Below are 21,802 nucleotides of genomic sequence, written 5' to 3'. Positions count from 1 at the left end.
TCTTGAACCATCATAACTTAATTTTATTGATATGTAATTCTTCACATATTATGAAACAATCAAACCTTGTTTAAAGTTAGCAGTGAGTGAGAGAAATTTATTCAATTTTAGCAAGTAGTATTGCACCATGTCCCAAAATCCCAACCAAATAAAATATCAAAGAAAAACAACACTTCTCTTCTTCAGTTAAATCATAAAGATGAAACAAAGACAAACAAATACACCCACATGAGACCTTTCAGTAAACAAATGCAACTCAGCAGCAATTATTTTGTTCTGGCAAAAGACTTGGAGTTTCTCCTGTGTTAAAATATATCTTGTAAATACAATGAATTCTCCATGCACTTTTGATATTTGACAGCAACATTTTTCTGTAATATGTTTCAGATCAGAAAACTTTGAACATTTCTAGAAACGTGCATATTTTGAAGAGTTGTAGCCTGACTCTTTGGAGGAGGCGGGTAGCATAGGTAAGCCAGTTGCTGGGTCTTTCCTACAACGATCCAGAGCTTGTTTGTAGTTGATCTTCTCATTTGTTATAGGGTCCACAATATCTTTGATATAGGCTGTCTCGGTTTGGATGTTCCTTGCAATAGAATTGTCAATCATTTTGGATCCAACGGCACCTATGAGGGTGACTCTACGACCAGTAGCAGGATCTACCAGCCCCCCAGTCAGGTGTTGTGCCTCCATGTATCGAATTGCTGACTCTTTTGGCATCCAGCCTTTCTGAACAGCTTCTCCCACAGACAAACACTCTTTGGTCATGGGGTCTTCAACTCCAGCGAAAGCTTTCTCTGCATTAAGCAGCCGTTGGAGTTGGCTGTCCTCGATAAGGCCTCTTTGTGCCGCCTTGCTAACTTTGTATCTTTCTTTGTTGCTGATGTCAGTGATGCCACCTGTTGCTGCTTGAGCCTCCAGCAGTCTTTGGGCAGTGGTAGGGTCGATCAGTTTGCGCAAGGTGGCATTGCGGATTGTAAAGCAGGTGTCTGTATATGTATCCATTATTCCAGCAATTGGCTGTGTTTCGGTAGCCGTGGTAAGGTCTAATGATGGCGATTTCGCAGATGAATTTGGTGTTTGGGTGACTGAGGTGAATTTGGGCTGCTTGGTTTTGTCACCTGCAACAAGAAGAGCAAATTCTGAGATAGGAAGTTTGCCTTGTTTGTATTGTTGCAGATCATCTTTTGTTAGCCTTCCTTCCTTGATAGCGTCTTTGATAGAGTACTGCTTTCCACTCTTGCGATCCAGCAGCACAGATGTTTCTCCATCAGGACCCTTGGACGTTATCTCTTCCCAGTCACATTCTAGTTCCTGCAGATGAATGTACTGCTGGCGATCAATGAGGCCCCCAAGGTAGGCATCATAAGGAGACATGTCTTTACCAGTATCTGGATCCAAAATGGTGATTTTGGTCGAGACATTGGTTTCTTTGGTCCTTGTCTCTGCCTGTTCCTCTTTCTGCAGGTACATCAGAATCTCACGAATTGTGCTGTCTCGTTCATGAATCTTATCTTTCTCGTCCAAGATCTGTCTCTCTAGTCGCTGGACATCTGACTCCATCTTAACGCTCTTCTGCCTGTTCATCTGTGTTCTTTCAGTCATCAATCGACTCTGTTGCTGGAAAGAAAGGCTTGTGTCGTGTTTCTTTGCTTCAAGAGTTCTGAGTTCTTGGGTGAGGTTGTCGTTTTCCCTTACTAGAGTATCTTTGTTCATACTAAGATTTGTCACTTCTCTTGAATTGTTAGATTTGGTGCTCATCAAGAAATTGATTTTGTCATTGAGACGCCTGATTTCATCCTCCAAATCTTGTCTGGCAAATTTGTTCTGAGACACCTGCTCCCTCAGACGATCCCTCTCAGCTTCAACAGCCTGATCTTTCTCCACACGAACAACCTCCTTATACACTGTCTTTTCACCTGACTTCTCTTTCTGCAGAATCTCAAGCTTTACAGTGAGATTACGAATTTCCCTCTGAATACGTAGGATATCATGGGTTTCCTTGTCCATGTCAGACCGTAAACCATTTGTCATCCTTTCCAGTTTTGGATCTCTTTCAACCTTCAGCACTTCCTCAACTACTATGCTCTCCTCAACAGGAGGTGGGGCATTTTCCAATTGTGTGATACGTAGTCGGATCTCTCTAAGTTCAGATTCAGCTTGGATCCTTTTTTGGTGCTCATCACTCTCTCTAATGATGCGCTCCTTGTCTTCCAACTTTGTTCTTAGTTGCTGTAACTCCAGATCCATCTGACGTCGTCTTGTTACTTCTTCATCCAGATTTCTGCTAAGCCTGTCATGCTCCATTGCTTGCCTTGGATCCTTTTGAAGCCGTACAACCTCCTGCATCACAACTTTCTCTTCAGGTTTCTGTCTCTCCAAAAGGAGGAATTTGTTTTGAAGGTCAAAAACCATCTCCTCAATGCTTCGCCTCATCTGTGCTTCATCCCGCACTTTTTTTTGCAAGCGTTCAGCTTCCTTCTCCAGCAGTGGATCTGGCTCATACTTTATTAATTCTCTGTTGACCAGTTGGGTCTCTATCTTTGACTTTTCTGCCTTCCATTCATTTCTTTCTTTTTGCAGCTGTCTAACCTGGTCTTCAAGAGAGGTACACTGGCTGTCTAGGCGGTTCACCTGATCATTTAACCTCTGGATCTCTCGCTCGTTTTCAGGGCTTCTTTCTTCTTTCACCACCTCTTGGGTAACCTCTTTGAATTCTACTTTGGGTTTCTCTGAACGAAGGGCATTCAGATCAGTGTTGACCTGCCTGATCTCCTTTTCCAGATCGGTACGTTGTTTATTCGAATCCTGTATTTCTTTGCGGAGGCGCACGATTTCTACCTCTGTATTTGGGTCAATCCTGTATATCTCATTTACAATTTCTTTTATCTCAATTCTTGGCTTCCAGTCTTGAACTTCTCTGTAACGCTTGTGTAGCTCGATCACTTCTTGGGACAAAGAGCTATTTCCAACTTTCTCATCCTCCACAACTGTTCGCAGCTTAGCTGACTCAGTAATGAGGTCAGGGTCTTGTTCAATCTTTTTAACCTCCTTAACAATGACTTTAGGCTGAATGTTGGGGATCATTCTTTGAAGCGCATTGATTTGACTTCTTGTCTGAAAGATTTCATCATTGAGGAGCTTGCACTTGTTGTTCTCATCAGAAATGTCATTCTCAAATATTTTTAATTCTTTCAACATCTGTGGATCTTGTTCTACTTTAACCACTTCCTTCTTAACCACTCTCTCCTTGATAGTTGGTCTCTTCTGCTGGAGGATAGAAACTTCTGTCTTCATTTGGATCTGCTCTCCATCTTTTACTCTGATCTCATCTCTCATCCTTGCTATTTCATCTCTTATCTTTGCAGCCTCTACATCCAGCTGTGGGTCTTTTTCAAACTCAGTCACCTCTCTAGTTAGCAGTTTAGGGGTTTTGTTGTTAATGGTTTCTTCCAGGACAGTGATTTTCTTGTTCAAGATCTCAACCTCTGCCTGGGTGGTGGTCCGTTTCAGGGCCTCTTGATTGAGAATTTTACTCAATTCAGCCAGATCAGCTTGCAGCTTAGGATCCCGGTAGTATTGCAGTACTTCTTTCTCCTCAACACGTTCCACTCCTCTGCGGCTCTTAAGTGACATCATTCTGGTTTTGTAGGTTTTTAGCTCTGTCTGAGCATGGGTTGTCCTCTCCTTCTCTTCCTCTAGTTCTTTAAACAGACTGTCTAATTTAGAGGCATTTTTTTGCTGGTTTTCAAGCTGCACCTGTTGCTGTGCCACCATTTGAACTTTCTCTTCACTCTGCGATAGAAAAGGCAAATTTTTTTATATTTAAACACTTTATGATTTTATTTTCAGCTTAGCTTTAACAAGCAGTTACAGTTTCAAGAGTATAAATGTTTTTTATGACTTTACCTGTGAAATTAAATTCTTTGCCAAGTCCATCTGTTTTTGCCGTTGAATGTTTTGCGATGTTGCTTCAGCATAACGTTTTGTCAGATTTCTTTCCTGTAACAAAAAAGTTTTTCAATAAAAAACTTTTTTAATAAAAAAAAACATTGTGGTAAAACCATATATACCTCTTTGTCGACAGCGTCACAGAGTGTGAGCATTTGGGGCTTCTTTGGAACGGCTGTGCCAGCTTGTTCAAGTGTACCGTTGTATTTGTCAACATCAGCCTCATACTCCTACAAAGACAAAAAAGATTAACATTTTAACTTATTCATTTCTTAGCATATCAAATTATTAATAACGTAAACAGTAAATATTAAATACTGTATTTTCTGTTTTGTTCTTACATTGAGTAGATTCTGCAGGTCTTGAGAGAGGTCAGCCACTCTTTCCATGTCCTCTTCCTTCCGCTTCAGGTCATCCACCACTCGCTACAACATAAATCACAAATTCAGTTCAGTTCTATTTATATAGCACCAAGTCACAACACATCATCCTACTAGCCTGTCTGAAAATCTGCCTAACAGATCTCAAAAAGGAATGAAATCATGTCCCAATCTAAAGGGAAGAAACTTGTTGCTTCTTGTTGAAAAAAACTGAGTCACTAACATTGATCAGTCAGGAAAGGGTTACAGTGACATTTCTAGGAATTTGGAACAAAAGTGAACCACCTTCAGAGCCTTTGTTTACAAACAAACAAAACATGGACAGTGGTGAAGGTTTCCAGGAGTGGCCATCTTACCACTTCTGGTAAGATGTGCTAAGATGGGACGGTAATTCCTGGGAGCGGCCATCTCACCACTTCTGGCAGTGGTGAGATGGCTGCTCCCAGGAATTACCTTAAAAATACAGCAAACAGGAGGTCAGAACAACAATGCAGAAGAGAACAATGATCAAAACCTTAAAAACAAATCCACCTCTTCTGGCTCAGAAAAAAAAGAATACTTTGGAGTGATTTATGCTGGAGATGCAGATGTTTAATCAGCCTATTTCTCTGATGTATGTATTAAAACAACTCTGCAGAGTTGGCTAGAATTGGGCTGTTGTTAGGTTTAGGGGGCAATAGTTTTGGATATTGTTTTACCCTTAACAAATGAAATTATCATTTGAAAATATTTTTTTTATTATTTATTTTTGGAAAGATAATAAGCGTTGTATTTACTTTCAGATAAATAAACAAAAAAAGAAAGCATGATCAGGTAGCTCACTCTACTCCTGCAACTGTTACTACCCTACCTTTGCATGGTTCACATCTCGCCTCACCTTTTGGGAGCTCTGCTTGGCAGTGAGCTGGGACAGATCATCGCTGGAGTTTGTCTGATTTGTCGGCAGGTTGTCCAGGAAGGAGTTGAGGGATTGGCATGTGTTCTGGAAGTCTTTGTGCTTAGCTGAAGCTTCTTGCAGCACATTTTCCCTAAGAAAAGAACCACAAGTGTAAGTTGTGTTAACTTCTGCGGAGTCATTTAGTCACTTAAGACTGTATGTTTACATTATATATTATGTTAAAGCAGTGGTTCCCAAAGTGTGGGGGGCGCAGTGCCATTACAGGGGGGGCGCGGGAAGCAGTATGGATGAATGAAAAAAAGAAAACAGTTGCACAAAAGCGTTTCACTGTAAAGATGGTTTGTAGTTTTTGTTGCAACCTGAAGTGTGAAATAAACTTCAGTGGAGTTTGAAAACAAAATATGTGTATCGGTTTATGTCTGGTTGAACAAGGTGTGTGCCCCTTTGATTTTTTTTTTCTTTTTTGGAGGGGATTTTATTGTTATCCATATGGGGGGCCCAGAAAATCTTTGGGAACCAGTGTGTTAAAGTAATGACCGGACCTTTCCTTCAGCTGGTTGGCGACATTTGTGTAGCGACTCTGCAGCTGTTTGACATCATTCCTCTGGCGCAGGATGTCAGGGCAGTACTCCTGGTGGTTTTTCTGCAGGGAGCTGCACAACCTCTCAGTCGCCTCCAAATCCTGATTCAGCTTTATCATATCATCCTGGGCAACTGCCACAGACCGCCGCTGGCGCTGAGCACAGCAAAGATGACACTCCAGTTAAAATATTTCTCAGGATAAAGTTTTGTACTTTTCAACACGTGTTTGCATGATTTTACTCACCTGAACATCCTCAGCTCGGGCTTGAATTGCATTTGGTATGTCAGGAATTGGACCATCTGCACTCAGGTTTCTCTCGAAACCAGACACAAGACCGTCGACCTTCTGTATTTGATTCTCCAGGTTGAGAGACGCATTTGCTCTGATAAAATAGAGGAAACATAGATGAAGTCTAGGGCAACAAATCAGAATGTAAACTTGGGAATCAAATAGATTTTGTTACATAAAAGCTGTCAAATTTAGCACCACCCAGGACAAATTTACGTTTTTAGTTCATGTGATAATCACAGATAAGATTGTTTCAATGTAATTATAATAAAGTAACATTTTTGTGAAGGACATGTTTTTCAAATCATCACAGTTTTAAACACTACGTTCAATATCCAAAACGACTGATAAATTACAATACAGCTGAAGATGTAACCTATTTATTAGCACTTATAGCAGTTTGAGTCTCTTCAAACTACAAGCAGATAGTTCTGTGAAACCACTGTTTGTCAGCACGTTCCTTAGGTAACAATAAGAAAGACTTTGGAGAAATTCAATGTTGTTAACTTTTGTTGCTGTTGTTAGCTAGCATTGCAACCACACTCACCTCTTGTGGGGCATCATTCTCATATTGTACATATTCAACTTACTTGTTTTACAAACTATTTGAATTTTGAACTTCATATCAAATATAATTTCTCAAATGTAACGTTATTGGTCATTAGTTCACTAATAGCTATCTTATCATAACTAATATTAGCTAAAAAAACAAATTAATTTGGTTATACCTGTGTGTGTGTTAGGTTACTAAGAATTAAGTAGTGTAAATCACTAAAAAATAAATTGCTAATATCTAATTTCTTGTTCCAACAGTTTTTATGAAAAATAATTACAAATGTCTAAACTCTAAGCAGAAGGATGAAACTTGAACCCAGCATGGTCTCCTCCATCAATTTAGATCTTCTCTAACATTTTTAAATTCTATTTCTGTGGACATGAATCACATCTTGTCTTATGAAGTGTTGGTTTTGAATTGCCTCTGCATAAATAAGCTAAATTGGATTTATTGAATGTACCTTTTATGCAAGTGTTTCCTTATCTTCAGAAAAGACTTACTTTTTATTGTAGAGATCCGCCAGCCTGGCCAGGTTGTCGTACTTGTCATTGGCGGCGCTGAGTTTTTGCGGGAGTCCAGAAGAAGTCCCATTGGGATCTTTGGACAGCAAAGGCTGCAGGTTAGCCTGGGCTGTCTGTCTCTGCTGCTCCAGAGCGTTCAGGGCCTTGGCAGCTTGCTGTATAAAGCAGTTAGTTTTAACATAAATTAATGACAGATCACATATCAGATCATCTTATCTATAAAACTGTAAATTCTATAAACACTTTACAAAGAAAACAGATGTAGATCATTGGGTGTAAATGCACGCTGTCATGATTTTCAGGAGTTTTGGGAGTTGTAGCTTCATTTGTGTTTTTGGTTTTCATATTTTTTATATATTTACCCAAATCTGGTCTTAGTTGATTTCTCTTTGTGTTTGCTTCTTGGATTATTAATATTAGTTAATTACTGTTTCTTTATGTTTACTTTTTAAGTTAGTTTCAGGGTTTTCTCCCTTTCCCTCACCGTTATTTTATTTCTCCCTTCATCTGGCTGCCAGTATGCTTCCCGTCTCAGCTGTTTTAAATCTCCTCATTTCCTCTTCCTCCCGCTGCAACTACTCACCTCTGATTAAGTCTTCAGGTTTATTTGCATATTCTCCAGTTCCACACTCCAGTATAGTTAGTGCTCAACTAATGCACTTAATTTAATTTGTCATTTTCTTTTAACTCACTGCTGGATTATTCTGGTGTTTCCACTATGTTCCCATGTGGGTCTACTCCAATAATTTCCCAATTCTGGGATGAATAAGTACATCTTATCTTATTTTTACCACGCCCTGTATACCTCCAGTGAATAGTTCTTTAACAAAATCATTTAAACATGACATGATTCTATATCATGTTTATTTATTTTAAGTGTTACAATCAATAAAAATATGCAATTATAATGGTGTGAATTATGAATTTTTTTCTCCCTGCTTTTATTTTAAACCTCCAAAAAGGAAAAGAGAAACCATTGAGTGAAAGCTCTCTAATGAAACCAGTGACCAGGACTTCATTCCCACTGAAACCATCAGTGTTTGTGTCGACTCACCTCCTGCTCTCTCAGCTTCTTGGCCAGATCTCCGGTCGGGTCGGTGCAGCTCACCGGGGTTCGCAGACGGCTCAGCATGCCCTGCTCCGTGTTGGCCAGGTCAGAGTCCAGCTGGTTCAGCTGCTGAGCCACACCTGCCAGTTTGGGGTCTGCTGGAGCTGAAGAAACTGGAACTGAGCGAAGAAACAGTGAAGTTATCCTCTGATCGATCTGATTTCAGTGGAAACTGAGGCGTTGTTCACAGATTAAACATCTGAATCATGATGGCAAGAAGTGAAAGACAAACACCTGACTGTTGAGCTCGAGAGATTTCTGACTTATTATTCTTCAGGGACGCTGCCAGAGCTGCTCTCCTTCTCTTGGTTTCTGCAAGCTCACTGCCCAAACTGATGAGACAAGAACAAAATGGAGAGGATGGTAAAATGGAGAGGATGGAGAGCGGTAAAACCCGCTGGCCAAACATGGCGGAGCTCTGCTTGGGTTGCTAGGTAACAGCGCAGTACCCATCGATTGTGACTCAACATTCAGAAGGTTTTTGAAACAGCTCGTTTTCCAGACGCCAAGAACCATCAACCTATTGCCACAAAATGGTTGGTTGGTTTTTGCAAACAGTTGAAACCCAAATGGAAGCATAAAAACATGCAAAAAGTGAATTTTGCATATCAGATCCCCTTTAAATATAGTGCAGCTTTCCATTACTTACAGGTTAACATTATCAATGGCATCTGGGTCAGGAGGTGGGATTGTGAAGCAAACTCCAGGGAAGGTTTTAGTTGCTCCATCAGAAGAAATAACTTTCCAGTTGTTGTTGTCAGAGAAGGATTTCAGGGTAAATTTTTCCTCTCTTGAAATAGAACCCTACACAGCGATAACAATGGAAACGCACTGTAAAACACAGCTCATGAATTGTAAAGATGTTTTTAATCCACTGTTTAGAAACTACTGAGGTATTTGAAGGAGGTCAGGGCTGCACCTTGTCAGTCTCCCAGTCGCACAGGGACACCACCGTGATGGGTTTGTTGGTGGGAGTGCGGCGCAGCTTCAGAGGAGGAATAGTTGTACTCCTTCGCCTCAGGTCGGCCAGTTGCTGCTCCGCAGTGTGGACAGAATTTTCCTCCACCTGGAGAGAAACAAAACCACATGAAAATCCAGAGGAAGAATGTCCTAATCCAATCCTAATCTGTGTCTTCTGAGGTGGCCCTGTCATATGACAGTAAGCTGGTAAGACAGATGATTTTTGGTTGCTAATTCTTCGCTCAAACATTATTTACTTGTGTTCATTTTAAGCCTAATGCTATCCTTTTCTTTGAGTGCCTTCACATTCCTTCACGCCACAAAATGCATTGTTCATTTTAGCTCAGATTTCTAAAGAAGAAATCTCTACTGGTGCTAGAAAAGCCAAAGCATGTGCATCCCTGTTTATGTTATTCTAGGATTCTCAGGCATCCAGGATAGGACTTAAACAATTAATCAGATGAATCGATTATTTAAAAAGTTGTCAACTCATTTAGTAAATGATTAATCATTAACTGGAGTATACAAGCTAAGAATATAGCTGATTTCTGGAAGAACACCACACTCAGAGAAGCAATTAAACCAAAACTGTATGAAATAATAAATAAATTTTGCATTTAAGATTTAAAAAACCCTTCTTGGTGCGTAAATATGTTCTACCCAAAACTCCTCAAGTGTCATAACTTTAGCTTCTTCCAATTCAAATTCTGTAAAGAAAATCTATTTTCTTTCTGTCAAGTTATTAATTGGTTAATTAAACAACAATCAATAGATCAGTCTTACACTTCATTTATGCTAAGTCAAGCAGAAATAGCTGAGGTTTTGACGTTAGATGTAATTTATAGCTGCAGATGCATCCTTTGCTACAAATGAAAAAACGTACACTAAAGGAACGCTAAGTTATTGCACTTTAGGTAAAATGTGTGTTTATCTTCAAAAACAAGAGAAGAAGTCCAGTTGCCTTTTACTTGGACACCTTTTATTCCCACCAACACTAATGTAACAAAGATGAGTTCCACTGGCAGATTATTTCACTTACAACAAAAGATATTTCTCATGATATTGGTAAAGTAATCTCACAATGGAACTGGCACTTTTTTCCCCCATCAATATTAATGAATTGTTTTCTTAAAGCAAGCTCCTATATCTGGCTGAAAAGTTAGTTTTGTCCTGTTTTAAGATTTTTGCACCAGAAACTAAACAAAAACACTTAGTAAGGTTTTGTGTTTTTTAAGTGGTTAGGAAGTAAATGAATGTACAGTAGTATAAAGTATTTGCACATGTACAGTACATTCACAATGGCAAAGACAATTCCTTTTGATATTTGACGTCAATGTTGGTGGCAGGTTTGCGGGACAAGGTAGAACAAGTAAATCCAAAACAGCTTTAGTCACATTAAGTAAGTCTCAACCCTCTTTCTTCTCTCACTGTCTTACCTGAAGCTGCAGCAGCGACTCGATGTTGCTCTTCGTCTTTACAGACTCTGGACTCGTGGTGCTGTTGAGTTGACTCAGTGTCTCTGACAGCTTCTGAGAGTCCATTTGGTACTGGAAAATGGACATTCACTTGGTATCACTTATAAAAACAAGCTGGACAATTAGGACGTATGTCCATGTGTACACTGTAAAACATTTGAGCAGCATTTAGTTGTGTCTGATATCTTCTACTCTTTAAGTCAAATAAATTTAGCCAGTTTTAGATTTTGAACCTAAACATGTGACTTTGTGAAAACTTTGTAAGTTGTGTTGAAGTTTTATTAATTTTGTCAAACCTCCAAGAGTTGAATAAACTAGTTTTTAGGTTAGCACTTAAAAAACTGAAAGAAGAAAAAGACAGGAGTGGGAACTATTTCCCAGAATGCTTAGCGGCTTGTTTCTGTATCATGAGGTGGAAGAGCGTTACATTGATCTGACTTTTGTGTTTTATTAAGGGAAGTTTTTATTTAAAAGCTTGAGGATAATGTCCTGTTCACACTAAAATTCATTGTGATGTTTAATAATTAGGTCAGAAATTTTGTTCATGCAATTTGAAACAAGAATTTAAATTATTCTAAAGTAAAATAAGTTGTTATTTTAACTTGATATTGTGAGTAAAATAATAGAGAAATGTGGCTCTTTAACGAGGTGAGGACAGTTTTTTTCTTGCATATTGTGAAATAATTATTTGGTTTAAATTGCAGCTTTAAGTCAAAACTCGCAATTCAAGATTAATTAATTTAAAAAACAATGTTTAGACAACTTGTCTCTTGTTGTTAAATCAACTTCATCAACTTTAGTTTCTGAGTTAAAACCAAAACAATTTTCTTGTCGACTTAAATTGCATTTTCCAGGCAGCAGGTGGACTTTCATTTTCAAGTTTAACCACCTTCATATGTTTTACAGTGTAGCATGCCCTCCAATATTGTGCTTTTACCAACTTTACTTACCTTATTGAATTCCTGTATATCGTTCAGATGTTCTTCTTGACATATGCAGAGATTCAGGAACTTCTGCCACTCGTTTTTCACAGCTCTGTTTTGGGCCTTAAAGTAAAGAATATATTTGGTTTTAATTCTCAGTCAACTTAAAAAGTTTAAATTTAGATAAAATCTTTGGTTTCGGTACCTCTATTAGCTGGCTGGCTGGGTGTTTCAGGGAAATGTATGTTTCACCGTCATCCTCGAGTCTGTTCACTTTGCCCTCGTGATCCAAAAGCTCTTTGTTCTTGAAGTTCTGATTGAAAGAATATTACAAGTCGTTCTCAACATGCAATGCCTTAAAATTAACAGGATGGTTATTTGATTTATATTAGGCAGCCAAGAACTAACACAACAAGCAAAAAGTCTAAAATTACTACAAGACGTTTCTGTGCAGTTCAGCAGAAGACACAGACTACTGACCCTTTACAACTACGTCACTAAATAATTTGAGGCGCCATGTTACCTCAGAAGTGAGTATTGAACTGAGCGACTGAAATTGTTTTCAAGGGAGTAGGAACGAGTCTGTCAGGGGGGGGGGACGACGACGCATATCGGAAACCTGACAGATCAGTAAATAGCTTGAGCAGAAATGTCATAGACAATTGTTACTCTAATCTCACCCCTTGTTTCAGTAACAAGTATTCTAACACGTTACTAATTACAATCCAATAATCAGATTAAAGTTATGCATTCCCGACAGACCGTTTACCTCGTTCATACCGAGTGTCTGACTCCCGCTGCTGCCTCCTCCTGCCTTTATCCACACCACATGATTTATATGTGTCATAAACAATGTTTCCCTTTACACCGGAGCAGCATTAAAAACGTACAAAAGACAAGATGCTAACCATTTTTTCCCCATACATGCTAGGCTACATGACGGCGGTGCATTGTTTCCATGGTTACTAACGGTTAGACTCACACCTTCTCCATAATGCGATATTTGATCTATTTCTAATAGATCGAATATATATATATATATATTTCTAATATATATTTTGTGATCTTGTACAAAGTAAAATCCGTGATTACACCGAGGACTGACAGTTATTGTTAACAGCTCCCGTTATGACTAACGGCTGCTATCCATCGCCTCTGTATCTTTCCTCATTAAAATTTCTAAAATAAAATGACAAGTTTGGTTTGCATCCTTTTCTGCCTCTACAGCCGACCACGCAGCACCCTATGACCATTTTTTAAAGTGAAATCAACTAAATAAAAGCGATATTCGGTCAGAGATGTCTGTTCTCAGACTAGCTGTAAAGGAGCACATTGGTTGTTTTGACATCCGTCATGGCGGAGTGGGCGGAGTTCTGGAGAGCGCGACGTCACGTGCAAAGGGTCAACATATATGAGATATTCAAAAACCCAATTTGTTGCTTTTAACTCAGTCCTGACCTCATACTGCAGGCGAACACCATTAGGATCCGCCATTTGGTCGCTCCAGTCCTGCTTCTTGATCTTTTCCTGCTCTTCTCCGAGGAAGGTCATCTCCTTGTTGCAGTCTCTCATGTGCTGGTAGAGGCTGCTCAGATATTGGCTGCGTAACTTGGATTTTTCCTGAAGGAAAACAGCTTCATTTAAATACTCCCCTTTAACTTAAATAAACATTCATCTAAACAAAGCAGCTATACAGTGAATCTCTTAAGCCGTGTACACTGCTCTAAGTTTTTATGTAATGGCTGAAATAAGCTCAAAAACGTCATGCTTGTTTAATTTCAGAAATATCCAGCCCAATTCAGTTATAAAAATGACTTCAAAAAAATACAAATAAAATTAGAAAGGGTCTATAATCTGGCTGCAAACGTGTGCAGACTCTTAAACTAATCAACCATGTCCTGTCACTTTTAAAGTTTTAACGACAGTTTTCTATGGTATAAGTGGAACCTGTACTTTTTCATCAATATTAAGGAATTATTGACTGAAAACAAGCTATTTATTTCAAGTATGCTAAGATATTTGCACTAAAAATTACACCAAAACTAATTGATACAAATGTGTGTTTTTGCAGTTTAAATAGAAATCAACACTCGTGCTCATTTTTAACCTGAATGTGTTTGGTTTTAAAACAATCAACTCACCAGCATAGTGTTATATTGCCTTTTCAATGGCGTGTATTTATCCTGAAAGACAAGGCAGCAACATGCTGGGTAAACTATCCGTCTCAAAGTAAGACGGAGGAAAATGGAAATGCTTCCTGAAAGTGTGTTTTGGTGCGCACCTTGCTGCCAGCAGAGCTGATGCAGAGCTGTGAGCTGTAAGCCTCCAGCTCTTTATGCAAGATGTTCTGAGCAGCGATCTGCTTCTCCAGGTCCTCCAGCGTTGGGCCGTACTCATCTGAGCTCAGCGCTCTCTGACAGCATAAGCAGCACAAGAACTCAGTCAATAAATGCTTATTTTAAGCAATACCATTAAACATAAACGGATGTTTCATTTGATGTTGGAGGAAGTGGTCAGAACTTACTTCCTTCTGGGCAAAAACAGGCTCCCAGTTAATTCTGGGCATCAGAGACACGTCTTCAATTTGCTCATATAGCTTTACATATTCAGCTGTGTCTTTTGACCATCGGTTGTGTAGGTCGCGAATGCTGGAAGGAAAAACAAGGGCAAAAAGAAATGTAACGATAAACAAGCAAAATAGACTGGAAAAACAAAAAATCTTAAGTATTTTTTTTCTGATTTCTAGAACAAATATCTTAGTAAAATAAAACCAACTTGCTAGTGACTTTCAGAAAGAAATTTTACTTTTCTAGTAACTCCTCTAGTTACTAGAAAACTAGTACTCACTTCTGACCACTAGTAAGTTTTACTTTTCTAGTAAGTCGAAAAGTCTAGATGTATTCTAGTAACTAGAAAGTTGTTTTAAGTCAACAATTCCACTTGCAAATTATTTTACTTATAGTAGGGAAAATGTCTTATTTTAAGTGGAACTATCACCTTTTAATCAATATTTAGGAATTATATAGGAATATAGGAATTATACTTAAAACAAGCTGCTATATTTTGCTGAATAGTTACTGTAGTTTAGTTTTGTGTAACTTAAAGTGCACTAAAATATTTGCACCAGAAATTAGACCAATAATACTTAGTAATATTTTATATTTTTGACTGATTTCTATGTGTTCTTATCAAACTGAAGCTCAACAAATTTTCTTTGTTTTTGTCTCATGCACTCACTCGGCCTCAACAGCTGCGACGTGAGGGTAGTTGATCGACTTGAGGTTGCCAATGTCCAGAAACAGCTTCTCCAGCAGGCCCTCTGCAATGCCCAATATTGTATTGATCTCATCCTTGTGCTCAAATTTTTTCTCTTTCTTGTCATTTTCGTTATCCTGGTGAGTAAAAATAATAATAAAAAAACATAAATTGATTGTGAACGATGAAAAGTTATAATTGCACAGCTTTATGTCGAAGCATGTTTCCCTTCTCACCGCTATCAGCAGTTTTTCAGCCGTGAGGATATTGTTCACCACCTCGTCAGAGTTTTTCTGCATCTTGGCAACCAGCAAATTTGCACTGACGGACTGAGACCTGCAGACAAGAAGAGACCAGTTAAACTACAAACATTCAAATTACACAAACAATCACTGATTAAACAGTATCTTATAAATATGCTACATATTTTCTTATGGTCTGTTCCTGTCTTGCAAAGCGCATTCAAATGAACAGCATAATTTTATACAGAAAATAATTGTGAATTTCTTCGGTTAAGGATGATTTTTGTCCGAAAGCATTTGTTATAAATAACTTCAGGGAAATAAATTGAACTTTTAAGAAAATCACAAAATATGCTACAGACCATTTAGTTAAATCTTTACTCAGATCAGTCACCCAACCTCAGACAGAATATTTCAAAGTTTCATGAATGTCTTTGCTCAGACTATGAATATTTTGGATAATTGATCACTTACAGTCTGAACTAAAGTAGTTTATAAAAAGAAAAGACAAATCAGTGTTGTACATTGATAAAATTGCAAAACTAATATATTGGTAATGACCAACTAACATTAAAAGTAATTTGAATACAAACTTTCGTAATGATTTACTGAATAGGTAGTACATTTCATAAAAACTTAAACAATGTTTACATAAATGCACAGGAAAAATCAAATGGTGAGCAGAATCTGCTGGTTTTTAACTTGATTTGAACTAGCCAGCTAAATATGCTAGTGCTAGCAGGTCATTTTACAACCCTGTTTGGTGTGGATGCTATAACTGAGGGAGGAAGACTACATCCTCATAGCTAAGGTATAATTTACAGGAACTGCTGTTAGTGAAGCTATCTACACTAATGGCTAATTTATGTTAGTTAAGGCAATTTAAAATGTGAACTTAGTAATCATTAAAACTTCAGTCAAGCCTTTTTTACAGCAAACTCACTGAAACATATTTAGGCCTGATGCAACAAGCAATAAATCAATTAATTGATTGCATGATAAATTAAAACAAGCTCAATAATTTCCATGTGTATAAGTTATTGTTTTTCTCAAACTGGATGACAAAAGTTTTCAGTCTGGTGTTTTAGTGTCAACTAGTACGTTTTTTTGAAGGGCAAGTTTATTTACGGAGACTTCATTACTCATTTTATTTGTTGTTTAATTTATTTATTTTGTATATTTAAAATGTCTTTCAGTTGCAGTGTTAAATGTTTATTCGAATTTTAAGCTTATTGACTTTTGAAAATGTATTCGTGTATTATTACCTGAAAATTGCCTTAAAACAACAATATTATAATGATTTCTAACTTCTGGGACAATTTATCACCCAGTAAAATTTGCTATTATGGCAATCCCAGACGCAATTCTTCCTTTAGAAAGAATTTGTATAAAATAATTGAATCGTTCGAAACGTTCAACATTTGGAAAAATTCAAACAGTAGAAAAAAGACACCATTTCATAAAGTTTGGTGAAGGATGAGTTTAAATGCTTATTTGCTGTTTTGTGGTTAAACAGTGGGCTATTATTAACCTGAAATTCACATGAAATGTTGCAATAAATCAACGGAACGCGTCGCCCTAACGTAACCATGGCAACAGAAACCACGGCAACCGGTTTCAGGAAGAAGACAAACGAGCTTCTTTCGTTTCGAGTGTAATTCCTGCCGTTTGTTCCGGCCCAGGAGCGAGGCGCTGTTGAGCTTTCTGTCCCCACTCCCTCTGCGGGCCGGTACCGGTTCCGCTCACTCAGCAGGAAAAGCCGGTATAAAGAACAACGTCGGCGCTGCGCGTCCGTCTCTCCCAGACCGGGCCGATTTTCTCATGATTTCAATGCGACAGAAGTAAGAAGAATGTGTTTGTGGTTTTCAGAGTTTGGAAGAAATGCTGGGTGACGAAATGGATGACAGTAAATTTTTTTAATGTTGCAAATCTGCTCTTAAATCTTAATTTTACCTTAGTTTGAATTTGCATTCTCCTGTTTACCTTCAGCCTAAATTTCTCCATGGTGGGACGACACAGAATATCTCTATTATATTTTATTATTTAGTAACAAAGCATAAAAGTCAGATCTTACTCTGTTGTTCTTATGGGAGGCATCTGACAGATTATGTAAACCAAATTTTCATTTCTATCTTATCTTTTGACTGAAATGCTTTCACTCCTTTGTGTTTTTGCTTGAGTTTATTTTTCTTCTTTTTCTCTATGCGGCTTCATGTTCAAGTCCATAATAAGTGATGTGGAACAAAAAATAAAATTAGTAAAAAAAAACTTTGATGCATGGAGCCAATAAAAAATGTTTTAGTGTAATTTTACAAAAGTGTATCTTTAAGGAGGGGCAGCTGTTTGGCATCCTTGCTAGTTGGATGAGGGACCTAGTGACAGTTCACACCCTCAGATATTGCTGCAGAAACAGTCTACCTAAGGGCTCTTCCTGTCTTCACACAACGTGTGTTTTCCTCAAATACGGGTCAAGTGTAGTCTTTTTCAGGATCCCCCATGATTTCAGTGCAAAAAGTTTACATTTAAAACAGTACAGATTACAGTGAGCCCTTTGTTAAGCTGCTTACACATAATTTCCCATGTTGCCATGTATGTTAGTGTAGAGAAAAATGTGTTTTGTGTGTCTACATGTGCAGAAATTATCATTGTGTGTCACTTTTGACACGTCCCTATTTCTGCTCTCCTGTTCACTAATTCAATTTTGTCTTTTTCTTTCATAAAAAAACTCTGCATATTTGCAAAAAACTTTTCATTTCCTATCAGCTTTATATATATATATATATTTATATTTTAAATGTCTTCATTGAGAGCAAAGTGTAATCAAACTCAAATCCCTTGTTTTTGTGTTCAAACCTGGTGAATAGTGAATGTATACTGGAATCAGATGTGTGTAGTTAGGAAGCCATTTTGATACTCTATCACTTTATTCTTTTAGACAAATTAATCAGAAAATAATCATGGCATCTATTTTAATTTTACTTTCAAGCAGCCAGCATGCAGAGGTGAGCATCCAGTTAGCGTATCTTAAGATTCAGTGATATTTTTATTGGGTTGCTGTTGTGTTTTCCAATGGCATCATGTCTTCCTACACACTGCAAAAACATAAAATCTTACCAAGTATTCCTGGTCTAGTTTCAAGTGCAAATATCTTAATACACATAAAATAAGACAAAACTAACAAGTAACTTTACAGAAAGATACATGAGCTTGTTTTAAGTGTATAGTTCCTTAGTATTCATGAAAAAATACAGTTCTGCTGACAGATTAATTCACTTATAACTTGGGTTAAAATGTCTTGTTATAAGTGACTCAATCTGTCAGTGGAACAAACACTTTAAAAATTGATATTAAGGAACAATTTACTTAAAACAATCTCCTATACTGAAAAGTTAATTTAGTCTTTTTTCAAGATTACTAAGAAATTTGCACAAGAAACTAGACCAAAAATACTTAGTAAGAAAATATCCAAACTATGTAAGGAGACAAGTTGTTCTCAGTTGTTTGATTTAAATCCATGATTAATTAAATATGATATATAAAAAAAAACCCCATAAGATTTTGTTGTAGCATTCATGAATGGATGTGGGTGGGAAGTTAAAGTGCCTGAAAGCAGGAGAACAAGACGAGCCGCATAACTGAGAAGGGCTGGTCTGCATTTCTTTAGCTGTAGTAGTTGTGAGGTTAGAAAATCTGGTAGAGCAAACACTCCCTGGTTGGGTTCGGCTCACTTTCCCCTCCTCACTCACAAGGGAAGATTCTTCAATGAATCGCAACATTTGTAAAAAAATAAAAATAAATGTTGGAGTTTTAATTTATTTAACGTCAAAGTGACGCTTGTAGATTGTAGAAATATTTGATTTTGCTAAATCATGTCGTCAGTGGGGACTGTGATGCAACAGAGAGATAAAACACACACACACACACACACGCACACGCACGCCTACACACTGGTGTGTTTCCATCACATCTGAGAGCTGATGTCCAGAGATACTCTACACTGCAAAAACACAAAATATATATACTATATATATATATATATATAGTATTTTTGTTTAGTTTGTAGTGATTACACTTAAAATAAGTCAAAAATAAAATACAATTAACTTTTTAGCAACATATACTAGCCTGTTTTAAGCCAGGAATTATTAAATAATGACGAAAAAGTACTAGAACTAGTTAGCTGATTATTTCACTTATAACACGAACTAGTGAAACTAGTACTTTTTCATCAATTTTGAGGAATTATTTACTTAAAACACGCTTCTAAATGATGCGGAAAAGTTACCTGTAAGTTAGTTTTGTCTTATCTTAAGTGTAATAAGATATTTGCACTACAAACTAAACAAAAATACTTGGTAAGATTTTGTGTTTTTTGACTTTGGAGGTCCTACAACGAGAACAAATTTGCATCAGTTTGTGTGAAAGCATCATTATTGATTGATTAAAGTTAAATCCATTGAACTACAGTGTGCAAAACAACAATATACAGTTAAACATCATCAGTGTGAAATACGCAGAGTTACCTGCTTTTATAGGCACAGAAATATTAGCTGTATTATTAAAGGATAATATGTTAGTTTTAATGATAACGGATGAAGTTTAGTGGTTGAAGAACGATCATTAAATGATAAAGAAGTGATTAATTACTGGAGAACCAATAATTAACCAGTGGGTGTAGCTGGAGAACCAACACCCACTAAGGAGAAAGGAAAGCAGCCCAGCCCTGTTAATATCACAGCAGGTAGAAACCTTTGTGAGTTTGGAAAGCAGAATAAAAATAATAAAATAGGAACATTTTGTTTCCATCAGAAAACACGCCTCACACTGTTCACACAAGAAGACAATCAGTGCCAGCCACTCTCCGTAAGCTGCAGGGATATTTACGCATTACTGCTCAGTTTTTCCCTCACTCATAAATATGTTCAGTGTTTGCAACACAACCGCTGAGGGATTTAAATTTCAGATTAGATACAGAAAGCTTGAAGAAAAGTAAACGGTTGTATTGTTTAGCCTTTCTGAGCCCCATCCCAGAATAAGCTGCAGAAGACATTCCTTACGTGTCCACAAAGGACAGAAGATGAAATATACACACAGATATCCTCCATTTCTGCGTTCATCAGTTACCATCCAGAGGAAAAACTCACCTGTTCATCTTGCTGGAGCTCTTTGTGTCCTTTGACTTAAACATCTTGGACATCTCTGAGAGGAAACGTCACCCTCTCTGTCGTACTCCTTCTTCGTCGCTTGTCTTCCTCGCTCTGCGTCTCTCCTCTTCCTCTGGTCCTTCTCAAACAGACACAGCGGCAGTGTGACACACCAGTCCATATCCGGGGCTTGACGCCGCTGGCTCCTCCCAGGCAGGGTAACAGGTGTGCCGCCGCCCAGGTATCAGCCCGGTGCAGGAGGACCAGCCCGACCTGTTCTCCGCTCTCCTCCTTCACGTTTCCTTTTCTCTGAGGTTCTTCAGTCCCTCAGATCTTAGATAGAAAACACAGATCATTAAACCTTTAAGGCCTGATAACATAAACAATAATCAGAAAATTCTGATTTTTCCTTTAAATTAAGTATTATCTGTGTTTCATCGTATAAAACAATTATTTTTGACTCACCTTGCTTTTTAAATTACTTTGTATCGTAATTAATACATCAGACTTTTACATTCATTTAATCATCACCACCAAAAACATCTAAGTTGTTCTATTATATATATATATATATATATATATATATATATATATATATATATATATATATATATATATATGTATGCAACATATTTACTCAATATAGCGAATTTTTGACAAAAATACCTTATTAGGTCAATAATTGTATCAAAGATGGTAAATTTGTCACTAAAGGGTTAATGTAGGAAAGCTGGATTTCTGCAGAAGTTAAGAAACAAATCTATTGTTTCTGCAAGAAACAAACAAAAACAGGAGTCAGAGTGAGTAATTCTGAGTTAGGCTCATGAATAGGCAACATGCTGAGCTTTGATATAAATAAGATTTACTGTAAATAACCCTCTGAAACATCCCACTTCTCCCAGTAACCACGTTGATGGATCAGCTGAAACAGACAATGGATGGACTGATGCAAAACTAAAAAACACATCATTTAATTTGATATAATTTAACAGCTCTTTAATTATTAATAATGTTTGGGTTTTATACAGCGCCTTCTAAAAATATTTGTCGCATTACAACCATTTTGTGGTCGACCAAACCAAGTTACTGATCACTGTGAAGTGGAAAAAGAACAAAACTTTGCTTTCAAAATCCAAAAACTTTGGCATTCGCTTGTAATCTGATAACCCCAAATAAAATCCGGTCTTCAGACGTCCCTGAATCAGGATGTAAATTTAACCTGTGTGTAATTTAACCTCAGCATAAATGGAGACGTTCTGTTTCTGGCCTCGGGAGTTTAATGGAGAACATTTGCCACAAGTAATTTAGAGGAAATTTGAAAGAAGTTGCTCTTGTCAGATAAGAAATTATGTGTTTAGGTTGATGCGCAGCGTTAGCATTCACATATTTCTGTTAGAATGGCCCAGTCAAAGTCCAGGCCTATTATTCAGTTGGAAATCTGTGGCATGACTTTGCTGTTTACAGTCTCTCCCCATTGCATGTGACAGAACGGGGTTTGTTTAGCAAAACAAAAAATAA

At 37.6% G+C, this 21,802-nt stretch overlaps 1 protein-coding gene across 1 annotated transcript; it reads right to left on the bottom strand.

Moving 5' to 3' along the window:
- evpla (envoplakin a) lies at window positions 1-20,450 on the bottom strand. Its single transcript, XM_032562506.1, has 22 exons — window positions 20,285-20,450; window positions 15,135-15,234; window positions 14,881-15,035; window positions 14,168-14,291; window positions 13,925-14,056; window positions 13,785-13,826; window positions 13,102-13,263; window positions 11,849-11,956; window positions 11,671-11,766; window positions 10,682-10,792; window positions 9,205-9,351; window positions 8,935-9,089; window positions 8,520-8,617; window positions 8,232-8,404; window positions 7,157-7,332; window positions 6,056-6,194; window positions 5,772-5,965; window positions 5,209-5,359; window positions 4,293-4,376; window positions 4,074-4,181; window positions 3,910-4,002; window positions 1-3,795 (listed from the first exon to the last, which is right to left on the bottom strand). The coding sequence occupies exons 1-22, from the start codon at window positions 20,335-20,337 to the stop codon at window positions 409-411; spliced, it is 5,988 nt and encodes a 1,995-aa protein (XP_032418397.1). The 5' UTR covers window positions 20,338-20,450; the 3' UTR covers window positions 1-408.
- Window positions 20,451-21,802: the final 1,352 nt, after the last annotated feature.

This window comes from Xiphophorus hellerii, chromosome 5, assembly GCF_003331165.1.
Source record: "Xiphophorus hellerii strain 12219 chromosome 5, Xiphophorus_hellerii-4.1, whole genome shotgun sequence".
NCBI lineage: Eukaryota > Metazoa > Chordata > Actinopteri > Cyprinodontiformes > Poeciliidae > Xiphophorus > Xiphophorus hellerii.
Note: the sequence above shows the minus strand (reverse complement) of the source record. Positions and strands in the feature narration are given on the sequence as shown.